The sequence below is a fragment of the Piliocolobus tephrosceles genome, chromosome 11 (genome assembly GCF_002776525.5).
Source record: "Piliocolobus tephrosceles isolate RC106 chromosome 11, ASM277652v3, whole genome shotgun sequence".
NCBI classification, from domain to species: domain Eukaryota; kingdom Metazoa; phylum Chordata; class Mammalia; order Primates; family Cercopithecidae; genus Piliocolobus; species Piliocolobus tephrosceles.
The window spans coordinates 113,418,019-113,444,246 of record NC_045444.1 but is presented as its reverse complement, the minus strand read 5'-3'; the positions used below and the strand labels follow the sequence as shown (position 1 = coordinate 113,444,246).

The window sequence follows — 26,228 nt, the reverse complement described above, 5'->3', positions numbered from 1 at the left end:
TAAGGTAGCGGCAGCACTGCACAGAACTGTGTGCGTTCTTCATCAGTGTACGGTGGTGAGTCTCCTACACATTGAAGATGGGATGGTCAAAGAAGAGGAAAAGGCAGGGACAGGTTTCGAGGTAAGGAGGTGTGGGTAAAGCTCACACATTTTGATAATTTACAATAAATTGTTACTATATCGGGATACTGGGATCCTGCTCCTTTGATGTTGCTGCATGTCAAAGCAGCTGAAGCAGACGTCTCAACTTGGACTTGGGAAGTCATTGACTAGGCATCCTCATTTCTCCTTGTATAGTGGTGTCTCCAGGGGGGTGGGCATATCCAAGATCTAGTATGACCAGGGGACACGGACAAGGTGACAGAGGACTTAATTGACAATGGACAACAGCTCCACACCTGGACTGCCCCAGAAGCCCTGCTTGGCTGCTAAGTTCGGGTTGGCCTTGAGGGAAGAGCAGGCTGTGCTCTCATACCTTCCAAGTGTCCCCGGTACCCAAAACTTGGGGCTTTGCACCTCTGCTCCAATCCATACTGCACATAGTCTCCAAACCAAACAGTCAGGACTTGTGACCAGACAGGCCCTGTTATGCTAATGGAGGCAGGAGACCTATCTTCAACTGGAACCATAAGTGTGACTGTCCCCCAGATCTAGATACAGAACACAACACCCTGGGGCCACTTATATTACTCCTGCAGCCAAATGCACTCAATCAGATCCCTCAGAGGGACAAGGTAACCTTGCTTGCTATCTATTGGCGACAATGAAATCTTGCTTTTGTGTATTATCTCTTTTCAAATATTTCCCAAATAATACGTAGTTCCTAAGCATCATCATAACTTTTAATATGTCAGTACACAAGGCAATACTTAGGGAGTTTATGTATAGATCATTGTCGAAAATTCCAAGCCTAACAGATTTTAAAGAATTCCTTCTTCATGTAGAAATAAATGCATTTCCCTGCATTGGACAATAGTTTGACACCATCTTTAAATCCAAGCAGATTCCCCTGTTCTGTACCAAACTCCCCCTTTCATTAGGAGGACTGACAAGGTTTTCTATCATCTGAATAGGACTGCTTCTGGGTGGCCCCGGCGGGGAAATGAGAAAGAATGAGGAAAATCAAGAAGTTGCTCCCTCTAGGAGCTGGACCTCCCTCACCCCATGGCCATTCTGAGGAAAGCAAACTGTCATTGAGTTCGGACTTCCCTCACCTCCACCTTTATTGAGGTCTAATTGACAAATAAAATTGTGTAAGTTTAAGGTATACAACGTGATGATTTTATAGATGTATTTATAGATGTGTGTGTGTGTGTCTGTGTGTGTGTGTAGTGAAATGAGTACCACAATCAATTTTATAACCTAATGAGTACCACAGTTAGGTTAGTTACCTAATCGATTCCATGTTTTCTACATGGTCCTGTTATGAAGAGTTTCTCTTTATTCTCATTTATCATTCTGGGGCACCATATTAAATCTTGGGAGGCCCTAGGAGAGCTCAGATCTTAAAGATTTTATGTTAGAAATGGAACTGCCAACTAAATGGAAGGAGGAGCTGGTGGTTTTAAAAACGTAATTTTCTTGCTACCCACTAAGAGTCCCAGTTCTCTCCACGTACCAAGGAGTCACTGCTGTAGGTTCACGTGTGGCCATCAGAGCAGCGGAACTAGGTCTTTGTGCCACAGGAGCACAGCCTGGAAGGGATACATGGCCTGAAAATGGTAATGGGAGCACCAAGATCTCCAGGATGTGCCTGAGCCATGCACTGGCGAGGTACCTGAAAAGAGTGATCTCCAATGACACAATGACACCATGAGCACTGTACGGTTCACGACTCTCAGACTGCAGTGGGTATCCACCCTGCTCTTGGGTACGGGACACTAAAGAGGATCCTGGTGCCTGGAAATCTATGCAAATCACTTCCACAGGTACACTTCCATTTATTTTACAGCCAAACCAGAAGAATCTAATAACTAGATGTCTCTTTTGTACATCCTTGTTCAATGAAAAAGTGACTCTAAATAAGTTAATACCTTGACACTCAGGACTCAAAAGGGCAACACCCATACAATACTCTGGGCTCAAGTCCCTCTTCAGCAGAACCTCCCCACATTCTATGCACAGGGCAGAGAAGACTCAGAATGCTAATTATTTCCTTGAAGTGTTACACCAAGTGCTATGTAAAAAGGAATCGCAGGTGAGACAAATGCTGGCCATCTGTCAAGGCCTGTGAAACCGGGTAAGGAGGCAAGCACGTGGAAAGGCGGTGAGGGGCTCTGGGCCTCTTCCCCACAAAACCCTCAAGCTCATTGCAGAGAGGCAGCCACTCTGCAACCAAAGAGCCCAAGTGAACGAAAAGGAGACTCTCAGGGGTGGGCAGCTAGGAGGAGGAACAGGCAGAATTATCATTCTAACACAGAGTAGCCTTATTCATGGGCTCTGGGGTTGCTCTAACACTCACAGGAATGCTGCAAGAAAGATATGATCTACCTCACTTCTGCTAGTGAAGGAGGCAGGTCAAGGCCCCTCTCAGCTGGTTTTCACTTGCTCAGACAATAACAATGGTAACAAAATGCTTGCTGCTTCCAAGAATGAACATCTCTGTCTGTTTACTGTTGATCTAACTTACCTTTGTCTCTGGAAGAAAACAATTCAAACATAAAATGTTAGAGAGGTCCTTGCTGAAGGGGACTAGGCAGGGAAGGGAGTGAATATTACATCTAGGAATCATTTTATGAACTACCCCTAAGGCATAGAGCTTTGCTCTTGATCAGTAACCAGTCTTAGAATGGGGGCAGCTGGGTAAATGGCAAAGCAAATGAGGAAGCAGAGTGGAAAGGGGAATAGTCAAATACCCACTTCCCAACTTTCTCAGACAACGAGGCCAGACATGTCCCCCAGGTACCCATTTCATGGTCACCAACATCTCTAGCACAGGAAAATGTCTTACACAATTTTTTTGAGTAATTATTTCCTGGACTTGCTGCCAGGCAATTCTCAATCTTTCTCTGGGGAGGATATACTTTGGGATTCCTGCTACAAATTAAATGGTTTGGATGAGTTTAGAAGAAGATCATTTAAGGACAATCAACACTATAGAGTTTTGTGTACACACACACACACACACACACACACACACACACACACACACAAACTGCAAAAAGGAAATACCGAAAGTGAACAAGAACCCCGAGGCTGAAGTCCAGGGAGGAACTTTTGTGAGGAAGGATGGCAGCCAGAGGGCACAACCCAAACTCAGGTAGGGTCTGAATCTCTACTCTGAAATCCAGGCCTACCAATAGATTAAAACGTAAATACAGAAAATCATATAGCAATGGGGGGAACCTAAAGGTTTGCATGCTTAATTTTGTTTTTTTTTTTTTTTTTGCTACAGGCTTCCTTCCTTTCTTTAACTTTAGTTGATAAATGGAGGGATTTGGTCTTCTGAATACACATGGTAACTCGTGAACCTACCTATAACCCAACCAAAAACTGACAAAAACCAAAACATTTCCAACAGACTTCATGAAAGGCACCCTCGAAGGGCAAGAGCCTGGCCAAGAGTGAGCAGAGTCCCTGGACTCAAGAGATAGTCTGTGCTGCTCACTGTCAGGTCACTATCACAGGTGTCCAGTCATTATTTGCTGAATGACTGACTCAAAAACTCCATAGATGGAGGGCAAGTTCCACCATTTCCAGCTCCTACCTTGACCCGGAAACTCGGCCCATGAAGCAGCACTGCAGGGTTTTGAATGTGGCCCACATCTGCCCTGGTGCCATCTAGTGACCCTGGGAGTCCAGATGAACTGGGTGGAGCAGCTTTCCCAGGCCCACTCATAGGGGAAGATACCTTTTCCCAGGCAGCGTAGCAGGACTGAGAAAGAAGACGATGGCTTTGTTCTTTAGGTAATTCCCATCTCTCTCTTCCCTCCTCTCATTTGGAACCTTTGTGTTTCTTTCTCAAGAAGTGGGCTTTTTCCATCAATGATTGACTGGATAAAGAAAATGTGGCACATATACACAATGGAATACTATGCAGCCATAAAAAAGAATGAGATCATGTCCTTTGCAGGAACATAGATGAAGCTGGAAGCCATCATCCTCAGCAAACTAACATAGGAACAGAAAACCAAACACCACGTGTTCTCACTCGTAAGTGGGAGTTGAACAATGAGAACACATGGACACAGGGAGGGGAAGAGCACACACCAGGGATTGTTGGGTGTTAGGGGACAAGAGGATGGAGAGCATTAGGACAAAGACCTAATGCACGTGGGGCTTAAAACCTAGATGACAGGCTGACAGGTGCAGCAAACCACCATGGCACATGTGTACCTATGTAACAAACTTGCATGTTCTGCACATGTATCCAAGAACTTAAAATTAAAAAAAAAAAAAAAAAAAGAAGTGGGCTTTCGCTTTCTCTCTAGTTTTCTGTCATGTTCAATAATTTCCTTTCCACCAAATTCTAGAGCTTTGAAGAAAGGCCACAAAAATCCACCTTTGGATTAAAAAAATAAAAAATCATATCTCACCAAAACACACAAATCACATGACAGACAACTTAGAGCAAATATCTAGTATTCTAAAGAAAGCAAACCAAAAGAAACAACAGGCAAAAAAACACCTCTCTGGTTTTGTCAAGAAACTTGTCTGAATATTTGAATATTAGTAGCCACATTTATCCCATATTTGCAAGGCAAAAAACTAAACTATAGCAACTAAACAGAGAGAAAAGAATGGAGTATGATCTGAAAGTGGCTACTGCTGCTTCATGAAGCTATCAAAAGTCAAATATCCTGGTAGTCTATTCTTTCTCATGCCTTAGCTGTAACAGAGAAGAAAACTGGCTTGGAACAAAACAATGAGAAATGAGGAGGAACACACTTTGATACACAGCTTGAAGATGCTCGTTCTGCTTCACTGTGATGGCAGTGCAAAGAAAATGAGCCCGCAGAGGGTTCAGATGTCCTTCGACACCAGACTTCGCCACTTAACTCGTACTTCACTTATTTGTTACTTCTTCTATTCCTTCTCTCACTCACTTGCACATTCACCAACAAGTATTTATTAAGCACCTGCCTCGGTTCTGCCACAGGTGTGAGGAGGAGAACAGGAGTGAATGAGAACAAGAGGCGGCTTCAGCCACTGTAGGGACAGCACTCAGGGAGGGTGAGGTATTTAAAGGCCCATGAAAATGTTCCAGACCTCAAAATAATTAGTTGGCTCCAAAATGAAAAACGAAACTATAAAATTAGAAGTAATACACATTTAATTAAGTGTCTATGAAATATACCATCTCAACTATTTACAACTCAACTCACATATATGATGATACATATTATACATGGGATCTGTGGGACAGATATGAGATTGCATATGTTTTAATACACTTGAAATGACATGGGGCAGAGCTTTCAAAAGTAAAAGTCCACGAAGGTCCTCAAATGTCCCCACATGATGGGCAGGACATCCCTCCTCCCCGAGGCACACTCCAGCTCCCAAGATCGCCTTGTGAAATCCTGAAGAAAGTCGCATCCCTGAGCCTCAGTTTCCTTATGGAAACAAAATAAAACCATGGTCCTCCGGGCAGTTTTGAGAACCAAATAAAAAAAGTACACTGGAAAGTATTTCATAGGCTGGCAGAGATGAAAAGAAAAAGTGTGAACTCCTTACATCTTTATTCCTCCAGGTGGTGAATGCCTCGCGCTATGTTTGATGCTACACACCTGCTGCCCGAGCAGCAGTCGGAAGGGAAACGGATCTCTACACTGCCTAAAAATAAGGCTGCTTCCGTGCCCTCTGGCAGCCAACAGATGTTCACGATGGACAAATTCACACACAAACCAGGATGCTTCGTGTACAGATAAAACTCGGTCCATATCATGAGACTCCAAACAGACAAAGGTTAAAAAGGGGTGTTGGGGGAGAAGCTTATTTTAATGAAACCGTTTTTCAATTAGTTTCAGTTCTAAGCAGACACCATCTTCTATTTGCCCTAAAAATGAGAAGCTGGAGACTGCTCCTCAATTCAGTTTTATTTCTCTCTTTTGTTGACACTTTGAGAAACACCTTAATTCTCCCGGCTGGCAACAACAGTAGGTAAAAGGGGAAAATACATTCAATTCTGGAAAGAAAGGATCACACAGCATAGCACAGAAATATATCCTAGGAGGCCATGTGATTTTATTCTTTGTCACTTTTCTCTTTTCCCCTCATGGACAACTATTTGGGGAATGGGGTAGGAGAGGGCTGGGGTAATGATGTGACCAGGTTAAAAATGGCCCAGGACATAAAATAAAAAAAATGAAGGAGGGGGAACAGTTACAAACTTCTGAAAATAGAAACTGACTGCCTCAAATGTGTTACTCCGGTACACCAGACCCTCTTCTGAGTTCAAGATTCCCTTTGTGCCTCACCACAGGATGTGTTAAGATGATATACAGTGTGTTTAAATAAAACAAGAAAACAAACCAAGAAAAATTTAGCATTATGAAGAATGAGCGTCTACTAAAAATACTCTAAAATGACTTCAAACATGAAATCACATTTGAAAAATAACTTTTTAATGACTTAGGCATAAGTGACTCAGGCACATATGGATTAAATTTCCTTCAAAATGCATATGGCTTTAACAATTGGGGGAGACTTGTTTGGTTTGTAGGACAGCGCTCTGAAAAGGAAAGAAGTCTGTCAAATGGTACTCATGTTAGCATCCTTTTCTGGTGCTTTCTCTGGTGATGGAGTCAATTGGCCATAATGGCCATTACCTAAGAAACTTGGAACAGCTTCCTTGGACTTAGTTTAACTCCCTTTCCCTATTTAGGCCAAGTATTCAACACGTTTATAATGAATGACTCTCCCTCACCCCTAATATCTCAAGCATCAAAAACAGGTCTACTTCTGTTTAAAAAAAAGAAAAAAAGGCTGAGCCGTCTTAGCCCAGAGCAAATGGCTACTGCCTCTTTGTGACAGTTGGGCACAGACTTATATACAGGGATGTTTTTCATTCTTTTCGCCCATTAGGAACTAAGGTCAAGAGACTGTCACTTTTTTTTTCTTAAAAACACAAATTTTAGACAAAACCTGCAACAATCAGGCTCTGTTACCTGCCGAGCCTTTGGTTTTTATCACACCAACCTCACACTCTCACCAATGCTACTGTTGCCACCACCGTGACTATAAAACACCTCAGGGTTCTGATGTGAGAAGAGTAGCTTCTAGTTGGTGGTGCCCATCTCACATCAGCCAGAGACAAAGCAACCCCTTGTTTATCCCTGCTTGACTTTTGGCCTGTGCCTATGCCTGGTCCATGCCTTGGACACATGGATGGTTAAAGAAAGACAGAAAAAAATCCCTTAGCAATCATAGTGTTTACTATTTCCAAAAGGCACCCTCAAATATCATTTCCTTCCATCTTGGAGGACAGTTATGACAAGTACTGAACCCACTTCTTAGATGAGGAAATTGAGAGCTGAGGTTCAGGGAAAAGCCACATAGCAACAGCTAGCCATTCTGCAAACACTGATTATACTTTCATGCCTTGGCTTCTTTTATTGTTTCCGTTGGTTAATTTTTAATAGTCACCCCCTCTAGAAGGCCAACTACCCCACTTAAAAATGTCCCGTTTTCAAGGGTCAGAACAAATGCCACATGTTTCAGAGAAAAGTGCTCAAACATTCAACCTCCAAGTGCGATGCTCTTTTTTGTGTGTCAAGTGGGCTAGGCTGCCATCTCAGGTTATTCAATTAAACACTAATCAGAGTGCTGCTGTGAAGGTATCTGGTAGATGTGATTAAAGTCCACAATCAGCTGACTTTAAGGGAGATTATTTCAGATAATGTGGATGAGCCTGATTCAATTGGTTAAAAGGCTTTAAGAGCAGAGCTGAAACTTCCCTGAAGAAGAAGAAATTCTGCTTGTGGACTGCAGCTTCAGCCACGCGCCTGAGAGTTCCTGCTCATTCTTCTTGACGGCCTGCCCTACAGATTTTGGACTCGCCTGCTCAGCCTCCACAATCGCATAAGCACTTCCTTGCAATAATAGCTCTTAATATATGTCTCCACTGGTTTTATCTCCTGGTTGAACCTTAACTGATAAACCAGGTAATATCCCCTCTGTGTTCCTACAGTTTATACGACTCTTACATCATTTCCAGCTTATTGCTGGTACTGTAACTTCTTTGTAGGTAGGCTCATGTCTCCTATCTTTGTAAACCACAGAGCACTAAATATGTGCTGCAAGAATTAAATTATGTTATGCAAGAGCCCGACAGAGGGTGCTTCACCTTCCTATGAGATAAGTAAAACTCATACAAAATGCTCATGAAGAGATACAAGTAGCAAAAGAGCCTCATGGCCTTAGAAGTAATTTTACTGAAGAAATATTCCTGCCACCCACCAACAGGTTACAGAGTTTCCCTTCATTGTACAGGACAGTCCTGTGCATGCAGGGTATTTAACATTCCTGGGCCCCTGGCACTGAATGAAAATTATATCCCCTTTACCCTGACTCCTATCATTTCAACAACCCAAAAGCCCTCTCACACACGTTTGCAAACGCCTGTTGGGAGTGTGGACACACTACGACCTTCTCTAGCTAATAATTACCTTCTTTCCACTATAACAATTAAAATGTATCAAGCTACAGAGAGAAAAATTACTACAACAATGACTTCTACAACCAGTTGTAGAATTACGGATCAGAAAAGTGGACTTCCACTAACAGATTATCATGAAGGCTAAAAAGCCCTCACATGCATAAAGTTAGAGGTGGGATAAGAATTCTCAACTTCAGATATTTTATTCAGGCTAATTTATATAATCTCTTTATTAATTCAACAAGTACTCAACAGCCCTCCTATGAGCCAGACATAGTTTGTTACCAGATCACGGGAAAAAAGCTAGGAAGATTTTCATCAAGAATGGAGGGTATACTTGGGATATCCTGACTTGAAATATTTGTTATGTGGGATTTATGCAATTTACTCTTGGGAACTGAAGCCACCTCACAAAGAGTTGGTCCATCTTCTCTCAGATGATCCAGATCTGCATCACAGCATCATCAGGGAATCTGTTAGAAAAACAAATTCTCAGACCCAATCCCAGAACAAGTAAATCAGGAATTCTGAGAGTGGGATCCGGCAATGGTTCTCAGATTTTAGTGTACAACAGAATCACACCTGCAGAGCTTATTAAAACACAGAATCCTGCATCTCACACCCAAAGCTTCTGGTGCAGTAGATCTCCCATGCTCCACAACCCAGCCCACTCCCATTTCTACCAAAAAAAAAAAAAAATAAATAAAAAGGATGTGGTGGCCTATGCCTGTAGTCTCGGCTGGCTATTCACAAGGTTGAGGTGGGAGGATTGCTTGAGCCCAGGAGTTTGAGGCCACTGTCCAAAAATGTGCATTTCTAACAAGCTTCTAGGCAACACTTTTAGAACTAGTGCTCTAGATCTGCACTGATAGAGTGGCCACCAGGCACACATAGCTATTTAAATTTATATGAATTAAAATTATGTATAGCTGAAAACTCAATTCCTCAGTTGCACTAAGTTGTACTTATTTCTACATCCTCACCTCCTATGATCCATTTGTAAATACATTCCACATGCTAAGCACTTGTGACTAGTGGCTACCATATTGGACAATGAAAACACAGAGCCCGTCCGTTACTGCAGATACTTCTAGTGAACAGTGTTGCTTTTGGGCTACTGAGGAGGCCCCTAGAAGAATCCCTTCTATCTAGTTAGGTACCATAGGCAGAGAAAACTGATACCAAGGATGAGCCTTACGGTGAAGAGTGCAAGGACAGATGGCCCAAATTGCAGGCATTGCTTGTGATTGACCTGCTTCTCACCTGGGGAACTCTCCATAGCTCCAAGATGAGTAGCATCAAGGATCTATTTATTTAACACTAGTTAACTACTCTCCTAAATAATGCTGGAAAAGCTAGCGATTTACTGAGACAATCATATGGTTTTTGTTTTATGTGGCGAATCACATTTATTGATTTGCGTATGTTGAACCAACCTTATATCCCAGGAATGATGCCTCCTTGATCATGGTAAATTAACTTTTTGATGTGCTGCTATATTAAGTTTGCTAGTATTTTGTTGAGGATTTTTGTGTCTATGTTCATCAGTGATATTGGGCTGTGGTTTTTTTCCATTGTGTCTTTGCTATAAACTTCGTGCTTTTTCAAGCAGTTGCGGTTCTCCTGTCTAGCCCGCTGCCTCTAGACTATGCTGTAAGTCCTCTCAATAATCTCTATGTCTTGTTCACTGGCTCTGGGTCTCTTCTGTAGCCTCTCAAACATGATGCCATCCCTAAAAGTCAACAGGGGTCCAGGATGATGGCACATGGAGCTCTACTAAGTCTCTCAATGTATACGACTCCGAGACTGAACTCTAATTCCTGTAAACCTGAACTACTTCCAACTTTCCAGCGGTTTTGGCCAAAAACCTTAGTCATTCTTCACTTCTCTCTCTCACAATTGCAAGCATTCTGTCCAAAAATCCTTTTATTTTACCTGCAAAATGTGTCCAGAAGCTGACCTCTTTATACCTCCTCCATAGCTACTACCTAAGTGCAGCCGCAGCCCTCTCTTGCCTGGATTACTGTGGTGGACTCCTAACTGGTCTTCCGCTTTTACCCTTGCTGCTTCTATCAGCTTCCTAGGGTTGCTATAACAAATTATCGCAAACTGAGTTCCTTAAAACAACATAACTTTATTCTCTTGCAGTTTGGGAAGCCAGGAGTCTGACATCAAGGTTGTTGGCAGGGTTGGTTCCTTCTGGAGGCTCTGCAGGAGAACCCATTCCATGCCTCTAGCCTTGGGTGGTGCTGACCATCCTTGGTGTTCCCTGGCTTGTGACTGCTCTCCAATCTGTCTTCACATGGCTCATTCATCTGTGTCTGCTTTCTCCATTTCTGTCTCTTATCAGGACACCTGTCCCTAACCCAGGATGGTCTCATCTTGAGATCCTTAATTACCTGCAAAGAGCCTTATTTCAAATGAGGTCATACTTGGAGGTTCTGGGTTGTCATATCTTTCGGAGGATAGCATTCAGCCCACTATGCTGCTCTATAAATTATTCTCAATACAGCAGCCACAGTGATCTTTCTAAGTTGAATTAGATTATGTTACTCCTTTGTGCAAAACCCTCTAATGAGTCCATCTCATTCAGGGAAAAATCAGAGTCCTAGATGGCCTACAAGGCCCTGTATGACCTGGTTCTTATTTCTACATCCTCACCTTCTACTATCTGTTTGTAAAGAACAGTGCTCTCACTAATGGATGTAAAAAGAAATGAAAGGTTTTGAGATGTATCTTGAGTTACCATCAAAAAGGCTTGGTTACTCACTACGTCCAAAAGGCCACACTTGGAAAGGAATGAGCTGCAAAGGTATACAAGAATTGTAAATTCAGTTTGTACATGATGCATCTGAGATGTCCTTGAGTACATTTATATGTAATTTTAGAAGCTCAGAACGAAAACTGGGCTGAAGAGATAAATTTGGAAGTTGCCAGCATATAAATAGCAACTAAAGCCTTGGGAGAAGAAAAGAAGATCTAGAATTAAGTCATTAGGGAGGCTGATATTCAAAGGTAAAGTGGAGGTGGGTGGGCCTGCAAAGAAGACCCAGGAAAGAGACCAGACCATAGCGGGAAAGCCAGGAAAGTGTGACACTGGGAAAACAAGAAAGAAAAAAAGGAATGGTTTCAAGGAAGGAGTAGGTAACTATGTTAAGTAAATTTGGGGAAGGAAAGTGACTCCAGGCCTTAGCGTCATAGAAGGTGCAGGGGAACTTAGCTAGAACTGTTTCATTGGAATAATGGGAGTAGCAACACGATTGTAGTAGTAGAGGCAAGATTCAAAGTTGAAGAGGACAATATGAATGGAAATGGAAAGGGAAGGGATGGTTACTGAAAGGCTGCTGTGGGTTATTGCATACTCACTTGCTCTCTTCCTCTCTCTCTCAAGATAGGAGAGGAGAGAGACTAAGAATATGTTTCAGTGTTGATGGAAGGGATCCAGTAGAGACTGAGAGGCTCCAGTAGAGACACAAGGGAAAAGAGAATAATCAATGACAAAACATTTTTCTGAGAAGTTGGGGTAGGTGGGTGAAGGATTAGCTTTTGATAAGGGAAGAAGACTTCCCTGCCCAGGTGTCAGGCAGGAACAAGTTAAGTAGGGGGTGGTGAGTACAGAATAGGTACGTTTGTAGTTTTCATGATGGGAGGTTGGGGGCATTACCTAGGGGTGGATTCCAGTTTCTTAGGGAAGGTCTAGGATAGTTGAGAGGTTAATGTGCATGTGTAATAGGCTCAGTCTGCTCTGCTGAGTCATGTTCTCTAATAAGGCTTAGCTGCCAGATCCACGTTCCAAGAAGCCTAGTGGCCAGGCTCACTCAAGTCTGGGATTTTTCCAGGTAAGTGGAAGAAAGGCTGAGAAGCAAGGACATGGAAGGTATTTATAAGAACCAGAAATCTAAGCAGCGGAGGGAGGAAAGCAAGACCACAAAGTAAGGAATCAATGAACTGGAAAGGAAGACAAAGAACACTGGGAGTTGATTACTCAGAACACTGGAGTCACCTGCGAGTAATCAGAACTTCAAATGTTAAATCCATCAATGTGGAGAGTCCAGTGTATCTATTAACCAAAAGAAAAGTAAAGGGGTTTTAGACAAGCTACTTTACTACCAAGCACAAGTCTACTTTCTATCTAAGAGGACCAGAGGGAGCTTAATGCTGGAAAAGTAGGAAGGAGGTATTGTAATTCAAGGAATATCATTCCAAATCTGGATTCTGTATCATGATGCCTGGTAAATGATTCCAAGAAAAGGTGCTTTACTGATTTTGCTACAGCTGCTATAAGTGTTCCATATAGAAGTTTTACTGGATTATTTTACTCTCAAGCACAGTGGTTCTCAACCAGGGGTGATTTTGTTCCCCAGGAGACAACTGGCAATGTCTGGGGACACTTTTGGGGGTCAGAACTAGGGGAGAGGTGCACTTGCATCTAGTGGATAGAGGCCAGGGATGCTACTTAACACCGCACAACACACAGGACAGTCACACTCACCTCCACAAGGAATCATCCAGCCCAAAGTTCCAATAGTGCCAAGGCTGAGGACCCCTGCTCGAGAACAGAAGCACTTGAAAAAGCAGGCTATTTATGTCCAAGAGAAGAGGGCTCAAATCTGGATCAAAGTAACCATCCATCTTCAAATTTTCTGTACCATAAACCTACCAGTGGCCTAAATAAGACTATCTTCATTTTCAGAAAAGGCATCAAAATAGGCAGAAAGGTACAAGCTTTACATGTAAGAAAGCATATGGTAGGTACCTGATGCCTTCTTCCTCCCTTGTCTGCCTTTTCTCATTTTCTTGTTTCTTTTTTTTTTTTTTTTTTTTTTTGAGACAGAGTCTCACTCCGTCCACCAGGCTGGAGTGCAGTGGCGCGATCTCAGCTCACTGCAAGCTCCGCCTCCTGGGTTCACGCGATTCTCCTGCCTCAGCCTCCCTAGTAGCTGGGACTACAGGCGCCCGCCACCGCGCCCGGCTAATTTTTTGTATTTTTAGTAGAGACGGGGTTTCACCGTGGTCTCGATCTCCTGACCTTGTGATCCGCCCACCTTGGCCTCCCAAAGTGCTGGGATTACAGGCGTGAGCCACTGCGCCCGGGCTCATTTTCTTGTTTCTTTCTGGAAAGATTATAATCTGTGTTCTTCACTAGTTCCTGCATACTGGAACATTAAATTGCAACCACAAATTAATTTCAATAAAATCCTCTTACGAGAAGTAAATATAAAAGTCTGAAGAATTTAGTAAGATGGCCTTTTGCCCATATACAGAAATGATTAAAGACTAGACTGCGATTACATTCTGAGCAGAGTAACATAATTAGCAAATTTATGAATGGGTCTCCTTTTCACAGTTCTGTCAGGGCTAATTACTTGTATTAATTAGAACTGTCAACACATGAATATGCTTGTTGAAGCCACTTCCTATGGTAAAATATGAGACTTGTAAATATCAAGGCACTTGGAAAGATGCAAAGACTTTCATTTATTAGCAACTCTAAATGATGCAGAACCACTGACTGCACAATGAGCCTTGGGAATTGACTGTAAATAGATTCCTAGTTAATGAATTTGCTATTTTTTCTTTCTCGCTTAGGCATTAGTCTCAGTTCAGCCTTTGGATGAAATGTCCAATATATCACCACTTTAGACTGCAGCAAGGATAAGGAAAGAATTCCACAGGTTACTGGAAAGAGTAGCTGGGATGTCTAAGCTAAGCAGGAGGGAGTTCCCATCTCTTCTCTGATTGGTCTGAAATGGGTGTAAAATGAATTTTAAGAAATGATGAAGTGACAGGGGAAAGACACCCGAGGCATTAAGAATGACAGACTGAACATCAATTATAACTCTATTTGAACCCAAGTAAGTGGGCAAGTTACTTAGCCTCTCTGTACCTTGGTTTCCTCACCTGAAAAATGGGGATTGCAAAAATGGGGACAGCAACAGAACCTGTAATGGGTTACCGTGAGCCTTACACAAGTTAATGTGTGGAAAGCAGGCAGACCAGTGGTCAGTACAAGGTATGTACCAGCTGTTACTGTTTTCATATTATCATCATCTGGATGGGGGTGGAAACACAGAGAACTGAGCATTCCTAAAATTAGATAATAGGGGCAATATACAGAGTGGTTAAGAGCTCTAGAGTCAGATAGGGCTGGGTTCACACCTGACTCCATCACTCACTCAGTTTCCTCTCTGCCTTAATTGTACCTTACTTCATGAGTTCTTGTGAAAAGTAAATGAAAAAAAATGCATGAAATGTACTTGATATTCCTGGTACATAAAAGGGACTTGCTAAATGTTACTGCTTAAGCATTCATTACCCTTATTATCTTTTTGGAGAAATCTCCAAAATTGATTGAAACGGAAGTAAAAAGAACGATTTCTGTAAGTGACCTAAGATAGGTGAGGAGAGAAAACACGTGGAAGAGGAGAAAGAGAAAGAGGTAAGAAAAGGAAACAGACCCAGTGCCTTCCTGGTGCCAGTGCCCTCCATCTCCCATCTCAGGTAAGCATCCCACGCGGCTGCCCCACGAGGAGGGTATAATACACCTCCCTACCCACAAAATACCCATAATCCCTTAGGACCCCATTCACGGAGAAGGAGAGACAGAGCTGGGATTCCAACTCAGATGTGACTGACTGCAAAGCCCATGCCATGTTGAGGTTGTGAAAGCAAGGCTTGCAAAGGGCTGCCTTCATCACAGACTGAGGGGAATAGAGATTCTAGGCTCTTTCTGCCTATTCCTGCACCCCTTTTTATGCTTTACATAAATTAAATAACACAGCAATGAAACTCTTAATAGGCAGTGCTCGTTCTGGCTGGCTGGCTAAATCTCAACTGATAACCACCATCAAATAACTCCCATAAAACAATTGCAAATTAAGATCAGTTAGCAACAATCTACAAAAGCAGAATTTTTCTTGTTCTATGTTTATTGTACAAGGTCTTTCCAGATATTCAAATCTCTGACAGTGGAAAAAGATGAACCCCCTTAAGAGTGCTGCAGGGGGCATGAAGGGAATGGCTGAGGAGAGTGTCTGCTAAGGTCCCTCCCAACTCAAACATCTTATTTCTGAATATAGCGAGATGTCAATATTAGAGCTTATTTCAACTGGAAATCCACTTCTGTATATATATTAATTTATAGAATTAGACAGCTAATAAAATAAGTTGATAACCCCTAATTTTCTCTTGAAATCAGGTAACACCTTAAAAATCAATTTGGTCAAAATTTTAGAGCATCGAAATAACCTAACACATACAAATAAAATTTAGTTGGAGGATGTTCTGGAACCTTTCACAAACATGCCCAGTTAAATATAAAGTAACAGAAAATCCACTGGTGTTCTTAATGACATGTTGGTCAGCATTCCAATGTAATCAGCTAAAAGAGTGAAATTCCCTTATGCACAGAATAGGCTGGACATGAAGTGATGCCAAAATAACAGACTTATCAACACAAGAAAAGATGTTCAATGTAATTATTCATGAGGGAAACACACATGAAAATCACAACAAGATGGCACTGACTGGGTTAAGTTAAAAAGACTGACCATAGCAAGTGTTGGGGAGGATAGGGAGGACCTTGAACTCTCAAACACTGGTGGAGAGAATGTAAAATAGAACCAGCACTTTGGAAAACAGTTCGACAGTTTACTAAAACATAAACATGGCCAGGTGCGGTGGCTCATGCCTGTAATCCCAGCACTTAGGGAGGCCAAGGTGGGCGGATCACAAGGTCAGGAGTTTGAGACAATTCTGGCTAACACAGTGAAACCCCATCTCTACTAAAAGTACAAAACTTAGCCAGGTATGGTGGCATGCACCTGTAGTTCCAGCTATTCAGAAGGCTGAGGCAGGAGAATCACTTGAACCCGGGAGGCAGAGGTTGCAGTGAGCTGAGATCGTGCCACTGCCCTCCAGCCCGGGCAACAGGGCGAGACTCCATCTCAAAAACAAACAAACAAACAAAACAACAACAGAAAAACGTAAACATACACTTTCCACACGACCCAATGATTCTACTCCTAGGTATGTACCTAACAGTAATGAAATCATATGTCCTTAAAATTACTTGTAAATTAATGTTCACAGCTGCTTTATTTGCCATAGCCAAAAATGGGAAATCCAAATGTTTATCAGCAGGTGAATGGATAAACAAATTATGGTATATCTGTACAATGGACTACTACTTGGCAATGAAAAGGGATGAACTATTAACACACCTAGTGATATGGATAAACCCCAAAGTAGCTACGCTGAGTAAATTAAGTCAGACAACAAAAATATATGTGGTATGTTTCTGTTTATAAAAATTTTACAAAATGCAAACTAAACCACAGAGACAGAAGACCAGTGTCTTGTAGGGATAAGGGTGGAGGAGGGTAGGAATAAATTACCAAGAGGCAGAGGAATCTGTTGGGGGTGATGGCTATGTTAATTATCTTGATTATGGGTTATATGTCAATAAAATGATAAAAATAAATCTTTACAAATTCTTTGAGAAAAGAACAGACTTCACTTCATATCCAAATTAATAACTGTATAGCTCTCTACATTTTATACAGTGCCTTCTTAAACACCATCTCATTTGATCCTTACAAAAAGAAGGTATTATTATTCCTAGAACAATTTTTGTACTACAACCCAGATTTCAGTTAAGAAATCGAGTCTCAATAGGCCCCACAATTCGTCACTGCTTTAATGAGATTTATGGGTTATCTGTTCGGCTCCTGAAGACATTTAGATTTGCTGAGGCTGCTCTGTGCTAAAAAGAACTATTACCAATAGGATAAGGTGGCTCCGGGCATATATATTATGATCCTTGAGGTTTATCATGTTAACCAGAGTATGGTTTTATAAAAGCTTAAAATCCTTTAAGAGATCTCAAAAGACCAGAAAGGGGAAGAAAAAAAGCCTTATGTCTAGCTCTAACTGAATCAAGGGAATGAACTCAAAGAGGGATTAGGGACTGGGTATCCAACTCCTGGAGTCTGTGAAAAAGAAATGGCCCAAGAATCTGGCATCTTTAAAATTTCAATATCCCAGCTTTATACACACACACACACACAGAAAAATCCTTCATCCTAAAATCAAACTGCTCAATTTGGAATACCACACAGTAAGCTTCAGTTTTTTTCCTCTATTATTAGGATGATATACCTACTTTAAGAAAAAATAATTGCTTCATTGAGATTTTACTCAACAGCTTAATTGAGATTTCATTTCTATACTACACAATTCGCCTATTTAGAGTGGACAATTCAATGCCTTTTATGATATTTACAGAGGTGTATAATCATTACCACAATCAATTTTAGAACATCTTTATCACCCCCAAAGAGAAACTCTATGCCAATTAGCAATCACCCCCTATTTCTTCTCTCACTGCCCACCTGCTACCTTTAGCTCTTAGCTCCACCAATCCACTCTCTGTCTTCATGGATTGCCTATTATGGCCACTTCATATTGATCGAATCATATAAAGTGGCCATGTGTCACTGGCTTCTTTCACTTAGCATAATACTTTCAGGTTCATCCACATTGTAGCCTGCATTAGCACTTCATTACTTTTTAGGGCCATATAATATTCCATTGTATGCATATACATTTTATTTATCAATCTGATCAGCATTTGGGTTGTTTCTACTTTTTGGCTATTATGAATAATATTATAATAAATGTTCATATACAAGTTTTTGTGTAGGTATATGTTTTCATTTCTCTTAAAAACCAGTGATGAATATATTCAGGTTAAACTGTATGTTTAACCTTCTGAGGAACTGCCAGACTATTGTCCGAAGCAGCTATACAATTTTACAATCCTATCAGTTTTGGGTGAGGGTTCTAATTTCTCTTTATCCTTGCTAGCCTAAGGTTGCCTTTAAAAATTATTATTATAGCCATCCTAGTGGATGTGAAGTGGTATCTCATTGTGGTTTTGATCAGAATTTCCTTGATGGCTAATGGCATAGAGCTTATTTTCATGTGCTTGTGGGACTTCTGTATATCCTCTTTGGAGAAACGTCTCTTCAGATCATTTGCCCATTTCTGAGTGGGCTGTCTTTTGGTTATTGAATTGTAAGAGTTCCTTATATAGACTTGATAAAAGTCCCTTATCAGATACATGGTTTGCAAATATTTCCTCCCAATCTGTGATGATCTTTTCACTACTTTTTTTTCCTTCTTCTTTTTTTTGGGGGTGGGGGGTGGATAGAGAGTGGGTCTTGAGACTCAAGCTGGTCTTGAACTTCTGGCTTCAAGTAATTGTCATGTCTTAGCCTTCCAAAGTGCTGACATTGTAGGCATCATGAGCCACTGTGCCTGGCCTCTTTTCACTATTTTGATAGTACCCTTTGTAGCACAAACATTTTTTAGTTTTGATAAAGTTCAATTTATCTATTTTTCTTTTATTGTTATTCTCTTGGTGCCTAATCCAAGGTCATGGAGATGTCCATCTATATTTTCTTCTAAGACTTTTTGAGTGTTAGCTCTTACATTTAGATTACTGAGCTGGTTCCACACCTGATCCTGCATGTTACCCACTGTCAGTAGTAGCAAACCATATCAAGTGCTTGATGTGCCTTCACATTGGGCCCTTTTGGTTGTTTGTGCTTAAAACAATACTGGAATCTGCGGTGAATTTCATCCTGCCTTTCTGCCTCCATGGGCAGTATCACTAAAATGAATAAAGAATCGATTTTTGCTAAGATCTATTACAGATGGGAAATTCCATAAACTTCAGAGATACAACATTGAGACCACCAATCAAGAAATAGTCTTATCTTTTTCAACCTTGAAGTAGCAAGTAAACAAGAGCACAGAAGCAGGTGTGGAGGACACACATAAGCTAGAAGGACAGAGGAACACAATAAGGGGTGATTTGGCCCTGGAACATCACATTGCCAAAGAGCTGGTCTAACTGCCAGAAGCCACGCAGGTCAATGACACCACGATCCCTCTGTCTCTGTGTCATGCTTAGGATTCCTGCAGCTCACTGCTTCTGGCTAGTGTCCTTTCCTATATCACTTGCTGCAGCTTCTGTCATTTGTCCTAACGTTTCTGAGCATGGGGGAGGCAGATCTTTCTGTTAGCAGTTCTGGGGAAGAGGAAACCTAATAATTAAAAGATTCTGGGCCCCAAGTCATTTCTCTACTTGGAATTCTAACAAAGATGTCAGAGTACAAAAGATATAGCCCAAACACAGATGAACACTGACAACAACAACAACAACAACAACAACAAATTTTATCTTCCCAGCAGAATGTGTGACCTACACCCTGAAATCATGAGCAGGAGACCTTGGGGACTGGTGATAATAGGTAACACATGATAACACCAGGCTTGCGTGTCTTCTGGGGAATGAGTCAAATATGGAACCTACTGCTGTAGCTATTACTAAAGACACAAGGGCATGGGGGTGTCTGGAGAGACCAGAAGACTGGCTAGCAGAGGGGACCACATCAATGCTAAAATGTGAGTCTGGGGAGAAGGCTGAATGGGACTGCGTGCCTCAGGATAGAGGCAGGCACGGCTTAGTGGGGCGTGGGAGCAAGCAGAGCCAGTCCCACTTACTCACAGTGGGACTCCCAGAGGGGACGCCAAGAGATTAAGAAACAGTGTGAGGTTCCGATAGTACTTTGATAGCACAGAATTTGAATTCCACTGACTAATCATACAATCTGTGTAACTCATTTCATCTTTCTGTGTATTAGTTTCCAAATCTCTGAAATGGCACTTCATAGGGCTGTCATGGGGATTGCAATATGTGAATCCAAGTAAAGCATTAACCCTAGCATCTGCATGTGCTAAGCACTCGGTAGATAATCGTTACTTGTTAGGGATTAAATTGTGTCCTCCCCCACCAATTCATTTATGGAAACCCTAACCCCCGATGTGACTGTATTTGGAGATTCGGCCCTGAAGAGGCAATTAAGGTTAAATGCGGTGATGGGGTGGAGCCCTAATCCAACAGGACTGATGTCCTTATAAGCAGAGGGAGAGGCTCCAGGGATGTGTGTGCACAGAGAAACGGCCAAGTGAGGACACAATGAGAAGACAACCACCTGCAAGCCAAGGGGCAAGGCCTCAGGAGAAACCAAGCCTGCTGGTACCTTGATCCTGGACTCCTAACCTCCAGAATTGTGAGAAATAAGCTTCTGTTGTGTAAGCCACTCAGTCTTTGGTATTTTGTTATGGCATCCCCAGCATGCAGATATATTACTGTGAACAGCAAAACCAGTATGGGAGGACACAGCTGGGCTGACATGACACTGTGGTCCCATTCTGAAAGATCAGTGACCCTAGGTGCTAAAAAGCTGCATATGGTACAACAAAGAGTAACATCAAAACAACATTCAGAAAAGCTGTATGTGCCCCTGGGGAAGGTGAGAGTGCTTAACCTGCTCTAACAACTTTTAACAAGCTTGAATGCAAAACACCGCAACCTTAACTGTGGCTTTCTAATTAATGACTTGCTACCTTACGTGGTTCCAAGATCTTGCAAAACAAGCACATGGATCCCTTGACTGAGGTTTGGGAAGGGTGTGCAAACAGGGCTCCTGTCTCCCACCTTCTGACACTACCAACTGCAGCTCCCTGATGACGTCATCAAGGTCTCAGGCAGAGCCAGGCAGGGCATCCAAAAGAAGAGCTCACTCCCCCTCAGCCAAGCGACTCTCCCTGAGCCCTCAAGGTCCTGTGAGTTCTTGGCCCCAGTCTACTGCCTGACTCACTGCTTGGCAACTTCTCCTGCTTTCAGTGCCCTCAAGCACACCAATCTCTCCCCCACCTTGATACCGTTGGAAGGCAAGTCCTTCTGGGTGAACGCTCCCTACAGCGCCTGCTCCCACCCCTAACACATCCCATCATACACGTATGAACATGTGTTATATGAACATACTCTCTCCTCCCTAAGCACTGCCCCCCTTCACTCCTTCTCATCTTTTAGGCCTCAACCTAAATGTTAATTATCATCTCCTTAGAAAGGTCTTTGGTGACCCTTTGCCCCACTAGTTTCCTCTCCCAATCCCATTACTTTTTCAACCATACCCATCTATTTTCTTCATAGCTCTGCCTCCAAATTTAACTACCTTTATCAATCCATCTGCCTATCTATGCCTCTGTCCATCTCTTCATCCTCTCTCCTGTCTCTTTCTCTCTCTTTATTTTTGGTTGGGGGGCAGGGTGGGCAATGATATTTCATACCAGATGAAAAGTTGAAAGAACAAAGCAACTTATTTGCTAGTGACTAGAAATCATTATTTTCTTCTAATATTTTTATTGTCACTAAAGTCTAGTTGTATCACAGGAAAGCTAAAAACTATTACCTTGTTATAAAATAATAAAAACAAAACAAGGGATTATTAAATCATGGGTTCTTAAATCTATAAGCACATTCTCTTGATCATGGTAGGTACTCCACAAATTTTTGTTGAAAAAAATAAACCTATGGTCTAAGAAATATCGATATTCCGAATTTAAAAAAATCAATCACCCTCACTATTAATAATTAATCTTCTATTAGGAAGAAACAAAACAAATCAGGCCTCAGACTTCCTTAAAGTCTCAAATTTTACACATACATTTTAGCTAACTTCTTTCCCCCAAGGGAAATTATAGATGAGAAAAACTTATCTATGTATCTCTGTCTCTCTCTTCCCCCTCCCTGTCTTCTTTACTGTCCAGTTTCTCCACTCAGGGTTTGGGTGCTGTTTTATTTACCATCCTCTCAGCACAGCACTGGAAACACAGTAGGTATTTGATCAACAGTCATTAAATGAACGCAAGCTATGAGCGCCTAGGAAGAAGAGCAGCTGACTTCCATTTAATCTCATCCTGTGCTTCAGAGGACATGGTGGGAGGAGGATGGTGCAATGCCACCCACCCTCTTCCCACATGTGAGAGCAGCCAAAATAACCAGGTAACTAACATTAAACGTAAAATGGCAGAGATGTCCTGCTGCAGTCTTCCAATACCTGTTAGGTTGTCAGCTTTCATAATTTTGGTCTTAAGAACACATTACCAAAATGATCGCTGGAACTCGTTAAAACTTAAAATAAGTTTTAAAATAATGATCTTCCCACCTCTCCGTAGTTGTTCACAAGATGCTTCTCAAAGTGAATGTAGGTACTAGAGGATCTTACCGACAATCCTCTAAGATGGCTGGAGAATAGCTCATGATGGTCAGAATGTGCATTATTGCTTCCTGAAGAACTTAACTTTTTTGACTGTATATTATAGTTAAAACAAACTTAGGTGATAAGGTAGAAACAGCTTTGAATGGGGAGTGTAATGATGTAGATTCCAAGATAAGCCTAGGGATTGATAGGCCATGTGGCTCTGAGCTCATAACAACCTCTCTTTCTAAGGTGCAGAGTGCCAAGGCAGTCTGGACCAGGCCATTTCTAAGGCCTTAGAATAACTATATTACTGAGGACTCTGTGTAATTCTTATAGGACCAAATCACTGCCATTTGGCTCTCAAACTAACATTTTTCCACAGTTTCAAAAAGTGTCAGCTGAGCTGTCCTTAAATGCCGCACCATGCCGTCAGGTTATAATCGTCTCTAATTGGTGCTCATGTGAATTGCAACTTTCCTAACCACTAAAGACCTGAAAAAAAATTTCATTCCTCTCTAATAAGAAACATGTTAAAAGGCAGTTTTTTGAAAGGACCACAAGCAATGATCATTAAAATTCACTGTATTAACATTCCTCATAAGTAAAGACTCAAGCCTAAAGAATACACACACACACAAAAAAAACCACCACGGTATTTTACATTTTCTTAATTGCATCAATTCCAATAAGAATTGGAATGTGATGAAAGTTGGTCTTAATAGCTTCTTTTTTCATCATGGAGACAAATTAGGAAAACGTTACCACTTTCCTTTCATCCATCCATCCACCCGTCCCATCCCACCCCATCCCTAAACATTCCCAATCATCTGCTGTCCTTCTCTTTGGTTACCATTAGTTTATAGGTAGTAGCTATTTTTGTTGATGCCTTACTAGTTCCCTCCACCCACCCTCCCTCCCTCCCTCCCTGTCTCTCTCTTCCATTTGACCACATTCCCTGAGGGCAGATAATTTGGTTCTTATCTTTCTTTACATGGGGTGGGTGTTGGGGTGGGGGAGAAGCTATCTTGCTCATACCTGGTACAATATATGTTTTCTATATGGTTTTAAATTATGTATAAAACATGGAGGACATTCAGTGGATGATACTATGTGTACCTTCAACTTAAAAAAAAAAAAAATGAAGTCAGGCCGGGCATGGTGGCGCATGCCAGCACTTTGGGAGGCCAAGGTGGGCAGATCACATGAGGCCAGGAGTTCGAGACCAGCCTGGCCAACATAGTGAAACTGAGTCTCTATTAGCTGGGCGTGGTGGCATGTGCCTGTAATCCCAGCTATTTGGGAGGCTGAGGCATGAGAATCACTTGAACCTGGGAGGCAGAGGTTGTACTGAGCTGAGATAGTGCCATTGCACTCCAGCCTGGTTGACACAGCCAGACTATAAAAAAAAAAAAAAAAAAAAAAAAAAAAGGAAGCACCCACTACCTCACTACCTTCTGCTACAGCTTCTTGGGAGATACAAAAATAAATAAGGGCCTCTCACTTTGATTCTCAAGGAACTCTTCTCCTAAGAGGAGATAAAGACCTGTTAGCATCACCTGAGGAGCTTATAGAGCAATTCCAGTGCTTGGGCTGCAAGCTACCATCTCTGTGCATGCTCCTTCACCCAGCCCCACGAGCTACAGATTCTGATTTCTTCTGGGGCCAGAGCACTGGTAACATTACAAAGTTCCCCAAATGATTCTACTAGGTAGCCGGGGTTGAGAACAACCAAAATTTCTGAGAGAAACATCTCCTCTAGTTATTTAAAATTACTAGCAAAGTATATCTTTGGTCTTTCTTGAATTGTAGTCCTTGGATACATGCACAATCTCCATTAATTCACTGAAACATGCTGGACAACAAAGGTTATTCTCTTTTGTTTAGAAATCACCTGAAGACATTGCAACTATGAATATATTTAGTTCTTGATGTGAGTTGTATCTTTCATAAAAGTTCACTCTCCTTTATTTATTCTTAACATCATCTTTAAATTCTACCTTTCCATTGAATTGGAAGATTATATAGACAGCTGTTAACTGTGGGTTGGAAAACATTTGGGATTTCATATTCCCTGGCCTTTCCCAGATATCCGCTGAAGATCCTGAAAATAGTTAATCATGAAATCTACATTAGAAATTCCCATAGGAAGCTTAAAGTTTGACCAATAAATCATTAATAGCCAACACTTATAAAAATCAATTTGAAACCTTTTCATGAATATTTTACAAACAAAACTCTAATTTGCTAAATTTTCTAATTTCACTTCAATAGGAATGAGTATGAGAACAAAAAATACGAGTTAATGAAACAAAGTATTGGTAGCATTTAGCAGAATACTAATATTAATAATAGTATTATTATGTTATTGTTATTGGCTGAATTGTATATCCTCAGAATTCACATGTGGCAGCCCTAAACCCCAGTACTACAGAAAGTGACTGTATTTGGAGACAGAGCCTTTAAAGATGTGATGGAGTTAAACGGAGGCCATTAGGATACCCACAGGCAGAAGGGCGATATTAGACTTTTATCTCACACCACATACAAAAATCCATTCGAAATAGATTTAAGACTTAAACATAAGACCTGAAACCGTAAACCCTACTAGAAGAAAATGGAGAGGAAGAGCTCCATCACATTGGTCTGGGCAATAATTTTTTAGATATGACCCTGAAAACATGGTGGACAAAAGCAAAAATAGACAGACAACATTACATAAAACGAAAAAGCTTCTGCACCGCAAAGGAAACAATCAACAAAGTGAAGAGACAACCGATGGAATGGGAAAAATTTCATGTCTGCAAACATACATCTGATAATGCATTAATATAAAAAACATATACGAAACTCAACTCAAAGGCAAGAAAACAACCCAATTTTTAAAATGGACAAAGGACCTGAACAGACATCTCTCGAAGGATGACATAGGAATGGCCAATAGGTATGTGAAAAATGCTCGCTAAACATCAGGGAAATGCTAATTGAAACCACAGTGAGGTATCACCTCACACTTGTTAGAATGGCTATTATCGAAAAGATGAAAGATAAGCGTTGGAGAGGATGTGGAGAAAGGGGAACCCTTGCACACTGCTGGTGGGAATGTAAGTTGGTACAGCCATTCTGGAAAACAGCATGGAGGTTCCTCTAAAAGAACCGAAGTCAGCAGGTTGCCCTCCCATGTTCACTGAGGCATATCTGCCCTCCCATGTTCACTGAGGCATTATTCACAATAGCAAGTAACGAATCTAAGTGTCCATCAACAGGTGGATGAATAAATAAAACGTGGTAACACATACACGATGAATACTATGCAGCCTTAAAACAGAAAGAAATCCTCCATGTTGTTGGAAATGACAACATGGAGGAACGTGGAGGACAGTACATTAAATAAAATAAGCCAGGCCCAGAAAGACAAATACCGTCGGATCTCACTTATATATGGAATCTTAAAAAGCTGAACTCACAGAAGCAGAGAACAGAAGGGTGGCTATGGAGCTGGAAGCTGGGGAGAC

The 26,228-nt window shown here is 41.5% G+C and overlaps 1 protein-coding gene and 1 non-coding gene across 12 annotated transcripts in view; one reads left to right on the top strand and one right to left on the bottom strand.

Annotated features, from left to right (window-relative positions):
* RHBDD1 (rhomboid domain containing 1) overlaps window positions 1–26,228 on the bottom strand; it is a 202,319-nt gene that overhangs the window by 69,342 nt on the left and 106,749 nt on the right. Inside the window, exons 7-8 of one of the 11 annotated variants that reach the window (XM_023193838.1) lie at window positions 13,092–13,145; window positions 8,796–9,072 (exon numbers count right to left, since the gene is read on the bottom strand). The exons of 7 other annotated variants lie outside the window; for them this stretch is intronic. In XM_023193838.1, the coding sequence (XP_023049606.1) occupies window positions 9,053–9,072; window positions 13,092–13,145 (74 nt within the window). In that variant the 3' untranslated portion in view covers window positions 8,796–9,052. Of the gene's footprint in view, window positions 1–8,795; window positions 9,073–10,975; window positions 10,999–12,621; window positions 12,660–13,091; window positions 13,146–26,228 lie in introns of those variants that run through there. 3 more of the 11 variants (XM_023193839.1, XM_023193837.1, XM_023193841.1) reach the window with 3 other exon arrangements.
* On the top strand, window positions 7,195–7,329 carry LOC111527572. The gene has a single exon (XR_002726708.1). It is a non-coding gene; the product is annotated as a small nucleolar RNA SNORA48 (small nucleolar RNA).